Raw genomic sequence first — 15,209 nt, 5'->3', positions numbered from 1 at the left:
GTCATTATTATATTACAACATAACGTGTCCTGAGTCAACGTGGATCTATTTAAAGCTCCGGAGCCAAGCAGAACCCAATAGAACCCAGTAGAAGGTAATTAGGCAGCGGTCCAGCTCAGTTAAAGCCTTCCTTCCTCCTAACTGCCTCCTCTGCTCTGTTCTCCAAACACACTCCGGCAGCCTCTGCATTCCGCTCTACTCGGCCGCTCATTGGCCCGCCGCCACGTCACTCACGTTCTCCCGGGCTGAACTCGGCCGCGATTGGCCGCGGGGACACCCACGGCGGTAGCTCGAACGCGATTGGCCGAAAAACTAGGTTAGTGGTCCGACAGGCATGACGGTGAAGAGAAACTGGGTCACAGATTGAAAACCGTTTATGTCACAGTTGTGTGTCTCGCTGTTACGGTAAAGAAAAAAAAAGGAAAAAAAAAAGCCCAGCCGCTTTAAATGGACGGACCCATCTCGCCGCAGCTCCCGTGAGTATAAACCGAACCCACCGGGCGTCCGCGGCGCTCGACGCCGCCCGTGTTGCGACTCTGCCGGGGCTTTAATCCGCGATGGATGCCGTCGATGTTTTCCAGCGCTGTGGTCATGTCAGTGTGGCTTTCTGGAGCAGCGGGAGGGACGTTAGCTTCTGGCCAAGTCTGACAGCTAGCTCCGCAGCTAGCCGCTGGATGCTAATATTAGCCGGTGGGAAAAGGTGGGAGGGGGGGAAACCGCCTTGTAAGCGTGCGGTGCTAGCTGTAGCCGCCGTCGGGGCTCCGGTGCCGCTCGGTACGTCCCGGTTCGCGTGTTTGCTCAATGCTAACCGAACGTGACCTAAGTGCGAACGGAGCGTTAGCATGCTAGCTATGTAAACAGGCCGCGCGGTGGGTCTCTGGCACGCGCTTCCTTCGATAGCGTCCCCACCGAATGTGGGTCGGAACCGACGCTTTTCGCCGCTCCGTGGGGTTCCCGGTTACGAAATTGTCGTGACACGGCGTTTTTGTGTTTGTTTTTTTGGCAGCGGCCGTGGAAATGTGGCGACCGCTCGGTGTCTGCAGTCTCCGCAGCGGCTGCCAGCGACGAGCAGGCTGCGGTCGGCTCGGTCCGGGGGCTTCATCCGAGCAGAGCACCGGGGTTTCCATCGGTAGGATGCCCCCGGTGGGCTCCAGGCAGGTTCTGCGGAGTCGATTCACAATATTGCGGAGTCTTTATTGCCATTATCGATTGTTTCTCGAGTAATCGATTACTGTGAAATGGTGAAATATGTGGGTCAGTGTGTATAATTCAAGTATAATCAGTTTACTGTGATAAAAGAGGCACGAAATCAGAAAATATTCACATTTACGAAGCTGAAATCAAAGAAATTTGACCTTTTTGCTTTAAAAAAAATGGCTGCAAGACACTAGAAATGAAATGTGATATAGGAAAATGCAAAAATTTAACCAGATGACCTAAAAAGCTCCATTTAGAATGAATTTATTGATGCTAAATGTCAGGAAATGGTGGGTGAGCGTTTCCTCAAATGTCTTGTTTTGTGTATAATTCAAGTTTTATCAGTTTACTGTCATAGAAACCAGAAAATATTCACATTAAAGAAGCTCAAGTCAAAGAAATTTGACATTTTTCTTCTAAAAACGGCTGCAAGACACTAAAAAGCTAATGTGGTTTACAATTAATTGGTCTAAAATGCTTTTAACCGAAACAAATGATGGATTTCTTGATGTTAAATGTCAGGAAATGGTGAAAAATGTGGGTGAGTGTTTCCTCAAAGGTCTCGTTTTGTGCAAAGATATTCAGTTTACTGCCTTGAGAAGAAATAAATCAGAAAATATTCACATGTAAGATGCTGCAACCAGAGATTTTTCACCTTTTATCTATAAAAAAATTGGCTGCAAGACACTAGAAAGAAAATATGACATTAAAAAAATGTAAAAATTGTTGAATAACCCTATTTAGGATGGATTTGTTGGCGTTAAATGTCAAAAAATTGTGGGTGAGTGTTTCTTTAAATGTCTTGTTTTGTGCATAATTCAAGCATAATGTCATAAAAGAGGAAATAAATCAGAGAAAAATACATTTAAGAAGCTGAAATCAAAGAAATTTGACTTTTTCTCTTGGAAAAAAAATGGCTGCTGGACATTGGCAATAAAATGTGATATAGGAAAATGCAAAAATTGTAACTAGATGACTTGAATAACTAGATTTAGAATGAATTTGTTGATGTTAAATATCAGAAAAAAGAGGAAAAAAAAGAAAAATATTCACATGTAAGATGCTGCAACCAGAGATTTTTGACCTTTTTGTTTTAAAACATGGCGCGCAATAAGGCTGCACGACACTAGAAAAAAACTATGATATAAAAAATGCAGTAATATTAACCAGTTGACTTAAATAACTCTATTTAGAATCAATTAATCGGCCTAAAATGATTGCAGTTGAGTCGATTCATGGATTTATTGATGTTAAACGTCAGGAAATGGTGAAAAAAGTGCATCAGTGTTTCCTCAGATGTCTGGTTTAGTCCAAAAATCTTCAGTTTACCGTCACAGAGGACGAAAAGAAAATATTCACTTTTTACGATGCTGCAAGCAGAGATTTTTGACCTTTTTTCCTAAAAATAACACTCAAACCTTTAATCAGAATAGTTGGCCACGGGGCAGCCGGATGTTGGAAAAACCAGACATTCTGATATTTAGTGTTTCTGGGAAACGCCGCTCATGCTTTTGGTCGTCGTTTCTGTAGCTGAAATATTTCCAAATTGCAGCTAAATCTCGTCGACAAACTCGATGTCTTTTCAGTAAAGTTTAAAAGAAAAAACTCCTTAAATCGGAGCGAATAAACTCATCTCCCTTTTCTTGCGGATTAATCGTAGAAAGTTAAAAACTGCAGGTTTTCTGTTGCACATTGTCGTCATCGGCAGTTATCTGATTAATCCGTCGATCGCTGCGGCGTCTTTGTGGATCCATTTGGGGACGATTAATCTGAAAAATTTCTTGTCGAACGCAGCAGCACCGAATGAACATTTAATTGTGATTTTTGGTTGTGAGAGCGTCTACATGCATCCCGGCTGGATCGTCGGATGTGCAGCTTTCGATTTGAAACCTGTCATTTTTTAAAATAAACATTCCTTTACGTTCTGCGGTTTCATCAGCAGTAATGACGGCTAAGACGTCCACGGTGAACCTCTAAACTTGTGCTGACAAGTGGTTTTGTCTCTAATCTTTTAACGGTTATTTAATCTTCTGAGTCATTCTCAAGTCAGATGAGCGTTTTTATGGATCTGTTGATGCTCCAGTCTTCAGTCGGGCTGAATGATTTGGTGGAAAAATGTTGAATCCAGATCTTTATAACCGATGATTTTACGAGCCTCGGTTCGATTTTTTATTTTTTATTTTTTTGTGCGATCGATGTAAGAGACGATGCATAATCTTCAAAAATAAAACGGCGCTATTTTCAAGCTACAAACTGCTTCAAGCGTGTCTTTTTAAAACGGTGACGGAGGAGGAAGAGCGGTCACAACAGCAGCGGCGATCTTTAACTCGCATAAATGAAGTCAGAATCGTAAAAATGCCGCCAATAAAAATAATAACAGGATCTTTGTGTGAACAGACCGACATTAAAAGAAGCTCAGGAGCTGAAATAAAGTAAAATAAACCCGAGTTCAGGTGTTCTGCAAAACGTAGATCCAAAGTTATCACCTTTACTCTAATTTTGATGTAAAACAAGTTAATTTTATTTGTTTTATTTTTGGGAAGTTTCCATTTGCACCTCCTTTCCTCTCGTTCGGCGCTATCAGCAGCCGAGCAACACGTCCGCTGTGAACTTCAGACTTGAGCCGGTTTTTATTTTTGCTTCTCGTCAGGTAGTCGCCGTCGCTGCCGGAGCTTATCAGGACGGATTCGCTGCCACGGAGGCGGTTTTTGATAAGTTTTGTTGTGATGACTCGGCAGGTTTGGGGAGGACGAACCACGTGACCGGAGATAATCAGAGCAGGTTAACGAAACGGGAGAAGTTAACGATAAATCACAGGAAAGTGGTCGTCGGCTTGTGTGCCTTTCATAATAATGTGATTTATGTAAATTTGATGAGTCATGCAGCGGCGTCCGAAGCAGTAGGCGGTGGTTTATATTCGGAGGGTTTTAGTGGTGACGCTTCAATGTTGGGCTTATTTTTAGATCTTTATTTATTGTAACGTGGTGAAATTTGACTGTTGTCCTGTTCTGCTGCTGTAATAACTTTGTTTTATTCGGCTGTTAGACTCTACTTGCTTCTATCTCATGTAATTATGGACACTGAAGTATTTATTCACGATGATACGGTTGCTGCTGCCTGTGTTGCTCTGCTGAGGGAACAGCAGTCTGGCAGATGAAGGGATTTTTGAAGTATAGTTTTAAAGCCTCCTGAAGAGATTTCAGCCAGCATCACAATTATTTTTTGTGCATTTGGGTCACGATCAGTGGTCAAAAATGACCTTTATTCATAAACCACATGGAAAGCAACATCCACTGCACCAGCCTGAGTTTAGATATTGAGATTGAGAGGCAACACTGGGATTTATGGTGTGAATTTGTCCCAGAATTTTAAATATTAAGCTTGGAAATCCCACAAAAACTTCACAAAGTACAACTTTGCCAGACTCTAATAAGTGTTGAGGTGAACACCAGATCCAAAGACGACCTGGATCTCCTACCGGCAACCATTATTTAGTGGTTTTTTTTGTACTTTTTGCAAAAAATGCATTGACATAATGAGATTTCTGTCAAATAGGATAACACCGACTCATTGGTTTTACTGTGCGTGAACCGATCGTGCTTGCTGTCGCCTCTGAAAGGCCGGTTCTGATCCTGAAAAATTCTGAAGAGACGTTAGATATATGCAGTATATATATACATGATTAACCGTATAAACATTTTGAGCAATCTATAGGATATAGAAGCTCCAAATAACAAAAGAGAGTTTAAGAAAGTCTTGACTTTCCTTTATCCCCGGTTGAACTCTCTTCGGGGGGTACGTCAGAACCTCTTTGGGGGGCGCCGAGCTGACTCTACGCCGGGCAGACCTCTGATTGCATACATCTGGTATGCACGTAAAATACAGCCGTCACTCCGACTGCTTTCTGATTATCCAAACCAAAATGATCTGTGGCGGAATTACAGAGCCGGGTTGTTTTATTTGCCCTGACCTCCTTCTCGTCTGCGGTTCGCAGCGGCGTCTGTACGCGGCTTAAACATTAAATACACATCGTCGTCACAAAAAGCAGTACGTCCAGAGTTTGATCTGGGAAAAAGCCCTGCAGGAGGTATGAGTGGCAGCAACCGCAATCGAGGAGAGCCCTGCCAAGTTAAACAAGGCCCGATGTGTAATATCTAATAATGGGCTATTAAGGACGCAATTATCGGCGTCAACAAAGAGAAGAGATGCTCGCGTGCAATTAAAAAGACTCTCTGTGCAGTATGGCAGAAGGAAATGCAGAAAAACCCGCCGTATTTATCAGCAGATGACGCGGTATTAGTCACGATTGGAGGAAGGAGGTCTTTTCCACTGAAACAAATATGTAAAGATAATGTGAATTTTTGCAGTGGCCTAAACCAAACAAGTGCACACCTTTTAGCATCTGGAAAATATGATTTGTAGGCTGGGGAACCTCTACACCACTGCAGAGTTGATTGGTAATGGTATTTTGTGATGCATTTTCTAAAAAAGACTAGCCCTATTTTGATTTCAATGTGGTTAATTGCTAAAAATGCAGCGTTTAGTGCAGCAGTCATTAATTACACAGTTTATTAGTTGTGAAACTGTCTAAAACTGTCAGTATAACAACCTGTAGTTGATCAATATAATAAACGATAAGGTACACGCTAGAAAATGCGTCGTAGATCCACCTGCAGTACCTGGTTGTTCCACCAGGTGGAGCCTCTTGGATACCAGAGGAGGGGCAAGCAGAGAGCATTGTGGGGGGTTTAGCTAGTAACGGGCACCATGACAAAGACTTCTGTGGAGGTTAATGACCTTCAAGATGAGCTTCAGTTTACTGTGGCAGCGTTTTACAGCTCACTGTCTGGGTAAACGTCACATGTGCTTCATTTGTTTTCACGATTAATTTCACGATTAATTGATTGTTGATCCTATCGCTTAAGAAAACAGCTCAAAAATGGCACTCAGAGAGGCAACAGCCCCTATCTTGGAATTTTAAAGAAGAAAATGCAGCTCCACAGTAAAACTGCTGAGTCATGCATTAGAAAAGATTATAAAAGCAGAATTAGGTTAATTAGCATCAGTGATAATTCACCTGTTATGCAGTTAATTGGTCTAATTTTAGCACAGAAGTACCGATAAGTGCAGCTCGGTTGATCATTTTAACGTCTTTAAACGCTGCTGAGGCTGTAAAGTAAATAAAAGGAGGCAATGAAACGTAATCGTCGACGCTGCACCTCTGTAACGAGTTTAATGATAATCACCGTGGTGGTTTGGTTGCATCATGCGAACAAATGTCGAGGAATTAGTTCCTAAATCTGGAGTTGCAGGAACGTGATGCAACAGAGTTGTGTGTTCACACGAGTGAGACGTGTGGAAAGCGGCTGATTAATTAATCTACACTTAATCAATATGAAATTCTGCAGCTAGTGAATGCTGTCGCTCCTCCGTTTGTTCTTTTTATAAGTCCTGTTAAATCATGGCTGTTGCAGCAACACCTCCACCTCCCTCTGATTGCCGGTATCAGGAGTTGGATGACCTCCATTCGCCGTAATTCCCGGCACAGCTCCACCCAGGTGCAGCCCGAGCACACGTCTTATCATACGGGGTGAAGGAAAACACCTGTGGCGCAGGTGATGTGGGCTAAATGGAGACGCGTTTCACTTTTTAAAGGATCCCACAGTGAACGAAGCTCTGATAAACTGGAGATTTCTTGCACAAAATGTCGACTAGTTTCCGTCGTGTTTTTATTCTTTTATTTCTTTCAATATATAAATATAAAAAGTGCGCATAAATAGACTGAACTGTGAACGCATCTCCTGCTTATAACAAACAACCACTTTGTCATTGTGCATGATTTAAAATAAATTTCGGTTTAATGTCAGAGTGCTGGCTAAAACCCCGTCAGTGACCGGAAAGAGTTCAGTCTGATGAGCTCATTTTCAACTTTTTATTTTAAAATAGCAGCCGCAAAATTCATCACGCACCTGCGATGATGTCTTGTTGACTAATAATGTCATATCTGTGCCTTTTTTTTAGGCTGACGCGTGCAAAACAGTCGAGCAAGGTTAATGAAAAACCCTGCACCGCTTCGTAATTACACACATTTTCATTTATAAGTGCGTTAATCACGTCAGTTTATCGTCATTTAAATACCTCAGAAAACAGAAAACAGATCATAAATGAGCCAAAGTTGGTCTTTCAAGCTAATTTTCATCTGTTGTACCTTTTGTTTTTAAAATAACAGCTGTAAAATTCATCATGCATGTTGTCTTGTTTCTCAAAATAAGACTACAAAAGTCACATTTGTACTTTTTTTTAGGCCAACATGTGCAAACCAGTCGAGCAAGATTAATGAAAAACCCTGCACCGCTTCGTAATTACACACATTTTCACGTATAAATGCATTAATCGCGTCAGTTTATCGTCATTTAAATGCCTCAGCGAACAGAAAACGCACCGTAAATGAGCCAGAGTTGCTCCTAAAGGCTCATTTTCACCTTTTTGTTTACAATTAAGCGCTGTAAAAATTCATCCCGTCGCCGTGGAAGCGTCAAACATCTGCACTCTCTCGTTAACTGCTCGGTCATCGTGCGCGGCTTTACGGTGTGAATGGAACTTTTTCTGATGGCGTCACGGTTTTGCGGGGCCGCCGTGACTCAAAGCAAACACTCCCTAACCGAAGCACTTACGTCTAATCCCTGCACACACACACACACACACACACACACACACACACACACGGCAGTTCACACCGACGATTACCAGGAATAGAAATAAACGCCTGGAATTTTAAAAAAAAACAAAAATCACTGGATCGCTCGAGCAACAATCCAGATTAATCAGATTTGTTGTAAAATCTACATTAGCTGGGTTTTTATTTAGTGTTCCTTGTTGGTAGCGGAGGTGTTGCAGCTGCTGGACTCCACCGAGAACACGCCAGATGTTTGGATACCACCACATATACAGCGTGCAGAGTGTCGCGCTGTGAAAACGCCCAGTCGAGCTTTTTCTTTTTTTTTTTTTTTAGTGTGAATTACCAGCTCCGGTATGCGCCCTAACACTTCCTCATGACACCCGGGTTTAGTTCTGCGGCGTGAAACCAGTTTGTGTTTTCTTATCACCCGGCAAGAAACGAGTCCATTGTTTGGCAGCAGGAAGTTGTTTCGTAATTCCTCTGTTTAAAACAAAAAACTCAAAACGCTGAGTCGCAGGTGGAGATTGTAGGCTGTGAAACCTAAACAGGTGATTACGATCAATTAAAGTTCATCTCTTTAAGTGCAGCTTTAAGAAAAACGCATTAAACTTGATTATTGTGTTGAATTTATCATTTTTGAACCAAATGTTGCTGCGGTTGCCTCTATTTTTTATTTTATTTATTCATTTATTGTACAGAAAAATTCTCAGAATAGGTTGGATGTGCACATTATCAGTGCGTTTTCTTGTTATTTTTTCAGCTTTTCTCGAACAAAAATGTGCATTAAGCTTTAGAAAATTAAACCCCGACTTAAAAAAAAGTCATTAAAAGTTGCATTGCTGTTTTTAATTTTCAGTTTATCTCGTGTTTGGCGCTACTTTAGGGAGCGACGATGCAACGAACTTCTTCCAAAACTCTTTTCGAGCTTTGAAATGTTGACTTTTGTTTTCAAAATAAGGAAAAAATTAAGAAAATAAAAGAACAACCCTCCCAGTGGACAGAAAAATGAGCCCGGTTTAGTCCTATATTAGGATAATTTCCATTATGTTGCTCAGTTTAAAACGACGGCCTTAAAACTCACCTGTCACCTGCGATTTTTGGTATAATCTGTGTTAAAGTAGAAGCTTTTTTTGCACTTAAATAAAGCTCAGTGTACAAAACGGTATCCATATAAATGATCTTTTTTTTAAATTTAATAACTTAATTTTCAGCAACCTATAAAAAACATTTATTGTACTCGAGTCTGAAGTCTAATTTCCAGAGATGCCAGCTGCACAGAACATCCATTTAGCGCCACCCCATCGCCTTCAATCACAGTTTTTGTTCGGTTTTGTCGCTCCGGTTCCACCTTTCCTGAGCCATTCGGGGGGATCTGGCCGCTGACTTGCTGCCTGGATGCCTGGATGCCTCCCTGCTTCCTGAACGGGCTTGCCGGCTGCTTCCCGGGTGGGTGTCGAGTGTAAAAACCGGGAGGGAGCGGAGCTTGAATGGCTTGCTGACTCACTGATGAAGTAGAAGTAGGTGGTGGATGGAAACTGAGGCTGGCTGGTTTGAGACCATAGAGACTGGCTGACCCACTTTCCACTCCAGCACCGGTTCCTTTCAGCGTTCAATCATGACATAGTGGTTTTCCCCCTCCTAGCCTGAAGCTTTGTCCCAGTAAAAGAGCTCATGAAGCCTGTCCTGACCCAGTACTCTGCTGCCGGCTGCCTTCGGCTTCGCGTTTTTTTTTGCCGTCGCTGCACTTTGAGCGCTGAGGTGAGCCGCCAAAGTGTTTGATTTAAACCAGCCGTTTGTCAGCTGCCTTTTTTTTTATTTTTAATTTTTTCTCAGGAATGTTCAGTCTTCAGAATTCTCGACGTGAACTTTTTATTTAACTGATTGCAAACTAGAGGCGTCAACAATTAAAAATACATGTAATCAATGAGGCAGGAGAAGAAAGTCGTGCATGTGAAAGTACGATAAACACATTCTGTCTCAATTGTGGGCTTAAAAGTGGTCAAAAATAACTATTGATTATTATTTTGGTCGTGCACCCCTAATATTTATACAGTTCAGCTCATTTAAAAGGAGCTGGATGCAGCTTAAACAAAAAAATAATAATTTATCCAAGCTGCTCCAAATAAAAAGCTAATTTAGATTAATTAAATAGTGTGACTACAAAGCTAGCTGTCTTGGAGTTGCCAAAGTATGGATGGTCTTGACTAATTTATTAATTTAACTGAGAATATGTTCAATAATAATGTGGCAGAAGCAGAAGGTCGTGCATGTCTGTCTCTAAAACAAAATAAAAATCTGAAATCACTGAACGAGAAACACGAGTCGTCGCCACAAATCAGGAAATTAGCTTCTCTCGCAGTGGCTAAGGCTATGCTAACAGCTAACCGCTATAAATATAAATCTCACCCTTATTCATGAAGAAACCGAGATAATAAATGAGAAACATCACATGCTGTTAAAACGTTTAATATCTATCAGTTCCAAATATCGGTTATTGGTCTTTTTGGGTTACCAGTAATCTAAAAGCAGTGGTAACAGATGGTGATGGTGCTTCCAGCTCTATCAGAGACCTGCAGCCGTTTCCCTGCAACCTAAAACTAAAGCAGCGTGACTGAAACGTTCTAAAACTGTGAGAGAACAGAAGTCTTGACAGGTTGGAGTGAAGCGAACCTGCTGAGCTGTCGGTACCGGAGCCTCTTAAAAGCAGCCGTTTCTCAGCAGCGTTCAAAAAACCAGACGGAGACGAGAAAGGAAAGCATTTAGGCTTCGAACTTTTATATCAGACGCTCACTTAAAGCTCGTTCAGGACCAACATGACTTCTTGTAAAGTGAAAAACGTCAGTGGAGGCTGTAAAAATGGAAATACCTGTAGTAGGTGGAGACAAAGAGACGCCATCTGACAAAAAGAAGACACAAAAGAAAAATGAGGCATGAAATGAAGATGAAAAATGAAAATGACAAAAGCAAAACACAAGATGAGAAAAGTGAGACACAAAATGAGGAAAAACATGATGATACATGATGTAAATGAGACACGAGATGAGACCAGCTTAACAAAAAAAATAGAAAAACCAGACGCGAGCGAGAAAAACGAGATGCAAAACAAAAAACGACAAGACGGAAAATGAGAACGACAAAATGAAATATGAAAAATGAGACGCAAAACAAGATGCAAAATGAGAAGAATAAAACCAATGGAGAAAAATGAAACAGAGCAAGAAAAACTAGATAAGTGGTGAAAAACAAGACACTAAATTAAAAAACAAGACCATAGATGACATAAATTGCATAGAAAATGAACAAAACAAGACACTAGAAGAGAACTCACCAAAAAAAAGAGAAAATAAGATGAAAAGCAACAAAAACAATGACACCAAATGAGAACAACGAAACAAAATGAGAGAAATGAGACACGAAAGCGTCAAAAACGAGACAAATTGTAAAAAATTTTACACAAAATGAGAAAAATTAAACAAGACACTGGATGAGAACAACTCCACAAAAAAAAAGAAAATAAGATGAAAAACAAGACAAACATTGACAACAAATGAGAAGAAAAATGAGTTCAAAAAAATGACAAACAACACAATAAAATGAGACACAAAACGAGACAAATTGTAAGAAACGAGACACAATGAGACGATAAATGGTGGCTAGCGTCGATGAGCAGCGAGCTTCGGTGTCGCCGTGGAAACGCGATGTCACCGGCGCCATGTTGCGTTCGAGCGTCTTCGCGTAATCCTGTTGTGACTTCTGTAGATGGTGAAAGATTGATCTCCACGTCCTCGTCTTTCTGCAGAGGTAGACGGATCGCAGCAGCTGCCTAAGGATCGGATCACATCGGGCCGGAGCCGCAGCCACACCGGATGAACCCAGGCCAGGCCGAACCGAACCAGACCAGGACCAGATCAGAACGGAGCGGACCGGACTGATCCGACCGACCGACACCGGGCCCGTCCAGGAGGCCTGTTCCAGTTTCCTATCCAGGTAACCTGAGCTCCGCTCTCCGCCGGCCCGACTCAGGTGTCAGAGGTGAATCTGAACCGGCCCGAGTCGTGTGCTTTATCGACTTTACTTCCACTTTAGCAGGTTGTGTGGACGTTTAACGACCAGTTAACGAGCAAATGAGCGAGGAAAAGTACCGCAAGGAAAGGATTTGGAGAGATTCCAAGCAAAAAGTCATTTAAAATAGAATAAAAATACAAATTCTGATGTGAAAAATGCACCTTTTTAAAGTGTCAAATTTTACAAAATAAAAATCTAAAAATATGAGCAGGTGCAGAAAAAAGAGCAATAAAAACGTCAAACTGAGTAAATATTTAAAATTCCTCTTTGTCACAGCTTTAACTGAGTAAACACGTCGACCAGAAGCTGTCTCTGAGTCCAACAAACACCATCAGTGCGTTTCTTTAGAGGTCATAGTTGTGTTCAGGCTTCCTCTGTTAGCCGTTAGCATGTTTTTTGCCGCTGTGGAACGATGTGAAACCTGGGATTTAAATCGCGCTGCCTATTAGCGCATCTGTTTTAAAAACTCTACAAGAAACCTCGATGGGAAAATAGCTCGATGATTAAGATGGTCAGCTAACGCGGCTCCGTTTTAACCTGCTTTGTCGTCACGGTAATGGATGCTGCATCGCTAACTCTGACGAGGTTCTGTTCAGAGTTTTGCAGTTGTAAATTGGCTTTTTTTCTTCAAGCCTGTTTAGCTTACAAATGACGTGGTCTGTTGCTCGGTATATTAAAAAAATCAAAATAAAAATGAGAAACGATGGAATACATGCCAACACCAGCTAGCTAAGACAGTAGTAGCGCTGTATTCATGAAATTAACATTATTATTATTGTTATTATTATTGGGGCTGGAACTTTAGCGCAGTAATTACAGAAAAATAATAAACAAAAAAAATAGCGCATTTAACTGCACACTGCGAACATTGCTACAGACACTCCGGCCACTAGGTGGCGCTAACGCACCTAAAAGTTCAAGAAGATGCACCGAGTGGTGTCGGTGGGAACTTGTTTTTCTTACCGAGGCCTGAGGCTTCGAGTCCACAGGGACGATTTGGCCTAAATTTACCAAATTTGCATAACGTGAAAGTTGAGTCGACTTTATGCAAATGAGGGCGACGCTTTGCCTCGTGGCTCCAGAACACGACGCCGGGAGTTTTACATACAGAGAAATAGACGGATCCCGTAGCACGAGGCAGCTCGGATGAGTTCTGAAACAATAAGACAAAAAACCTTAAAATGTTGAATATAATCGCTGTAATTCACTTTGAGTTAATCTGTGAATGTAGCAGACGGATGAGACATATTTACATTTATATAAATTTTACATTATATAAACATTGTTGTTGTCGTTTGTTGAATGATGCAGTCGTCAACCAACATTTATTTGAACTGAAAAACTTTTGCTTATTGTGTTAAATATTAATATTAAAATTACTATTATTAACACTAAAAATGCAATAAATCGAGATTAAATAATTAATTCTAATTAGTTAGATAATTTTTTTTCAATCGTATTTCACCGCTAATTATTATCCTCTTAAGACCTGACGTGGACGTTACATTTTGGGTTATATTAATACAGTAGTTAGTTTTTTAAATGTATTTTTTAACATATTTTTATTTTCTTTATATTTTTTAATTTTTTACATTTTTTGTACAATTTTTTAAATATATTTTAGAAACATTTTTGTTTTCTTTATATTTTTTATATTTATTTAAAAAATATTTTTTACATATATTAAATATGTTTTTATTTTCTTTATTTTTTCCATTTTTTAAATATTATTTTTAAAATCATTTTTTATATATTTTAAATATATTTTTATTTTCTTTATATTTTTCATTTGCTATTTGATCTGATGAAGTAACAAAGATTTAAAAAAAAAAAAAAAAAAAAAAAAGCATATCAAACAAGATCTCTGGTCTTTAGAGTTTAAATAGACATGATCGACTGCTCTGCTCCAAACAACCTCAGCCAATAGAAAACACAACTCATTTTCAACCAGAACACCTTATTTTACTCTTTTCAAAGTTGTTTTCACTCACACACCTGTCTGATAACACCTGAGAAACACCTGAGCCACCAGACAGCATCTACAGCAACCTGTGAGGCGTTCAGGGACCGTCTGTAAATCCTGCCATCTGTTGATAAGAGTAAAAAGTTAGTAAAAGTTAGTCTGGAGCCCATAAATTAGTTTCACCGCTGAGTCTGTTTAACACTGATAGAAACAAAAGCTGGTTATTCTAACAGTCGGTACCTTTTATTTTTATATCTTTATCTTCCATCGAGTCGACTTCACTCGCTGGTCGCGGCCCGTTCAGAACCATATGTGTCATCACGTAAAGCGATCCGATGCGACCTACATCTGGCCGCGAGGCGACAGCTGTGACGAGCTCCTATACGCGCTCTCATCGACACAATGGCTGCTTCCTGTTTCTGCCGCCTCCACACTTGACCTAGATGGAGGCGTGTTTGTGTGTCCAGGCAACAGTAACCGTGTTGTCGCTCAGTGTTTTGGATTTTTTCACACAGCGTCGGAATAAAATGCATCTGTGTGTGTGTGTGTGTGTGTGTGTGTGTGTTTTCACAGTTGAGGGCTCAAGAGTGGATGGAAGGAGATGATTTTAACACAGAGGCTGTGATGAACATCTGTGGTGAGTAAAGTTCTGCACAAACACTCGTCTGGACTCGGTTCAGCGCCGTCACTGAGCAGAGGTCTTGTTTCACTTTTTTTTGTTTTGTCTTTTCTTTTGTCCTCATTTGAAGCTGCTGTTTGCCAAACATGTCAACATGTACAAGAACCTTTATTTTGTTTTAGTTCCTTTTAACCCGTACAGACTGTGTTGGGTCAAGTTTGACCCGTTTTGACATCTTGACAGCCGTAAAAACACCACAGACGTCATTATTTTAGCCTTGACTTAAGCAGAAGAACTGAGCAGAACGTAGCACACAACAAATAATAGGAAATAGTGATTGATTTTTTTTTTTTTTTATTTTTGATTTTAATAATTTTATCCTCTATTTATTTTCTTGTTTATTTTATCTACAATTTATATTATTATACTCTTTTCTTTTTCCTGGATGTGACCTATGAGGAATATGAGGAAACGCCAGAAGAGATTAAATGAAATAAAACATCTATTATAAAAAAAAAACCCATAATGATAAATAAATTATACGTTTTCCAAAAATCTCAATAAAACGTTGGAAGATGTTAATGAAATGTTCACAAATATATTTATTATATGTACAGAAATAATTATATTTCAAAATATTAACAGAATGTAGGAAAATATTTTTAAAAATGTAGCCAAAAAAAAAA

The 15,209-nt window shown here is 40.3% G+C and overlaps 1 protein-coding gene across 1 annotated transcript in view; it reads left to right on the top strand.

Annotated features, from left to right (window-relative positions):
• The first annotated feature begins 333 nt into the window (after nucleotides 1–333).
• The window catches only part of LOC103372094 (aryl hydrocarbon receptor nuclear translocator-like protein 1), a 37,945-nt gene continuing 23,069 nt past the window's right edge, over nucleotides 334–15,209 (top strand). The window contains 3 exon segments of the mRNA XM_008301641.1: nucleotides 334–476; nucleotides 11,676–11,863; nucleotides 14,478–14,541. Of these exon segments, the coding sequence (XP_008299863.1) occupies nucleotides 14,496–14,541 (46 nt within the window). The 5' untranslated portion in view covers nucleotides 334–476; nucleotides 11,676–11,863; nucleotides 14,478–14,495.

This window comes from Stegastes partitus, unplaced genomic scaffold, assembly GCF_000690725.1.
Source record: "Stegastes partitus isolate 25-593 unplaced genomic scaffold, Stegastes_partitus-1.0.2 Scaffold1694, whole genome shotgun sequence".
Classification (NCBI taxonomy): Eukaryota; Metazoa; Chordata; class Actinopteri; family Pomacentridae; genus Stegastes; species Stegastes partitus.
Note: the sequence above shows the minus strand (reverse complement) of the source record. Positions and strands in the feature narration are given on the sequence as shown.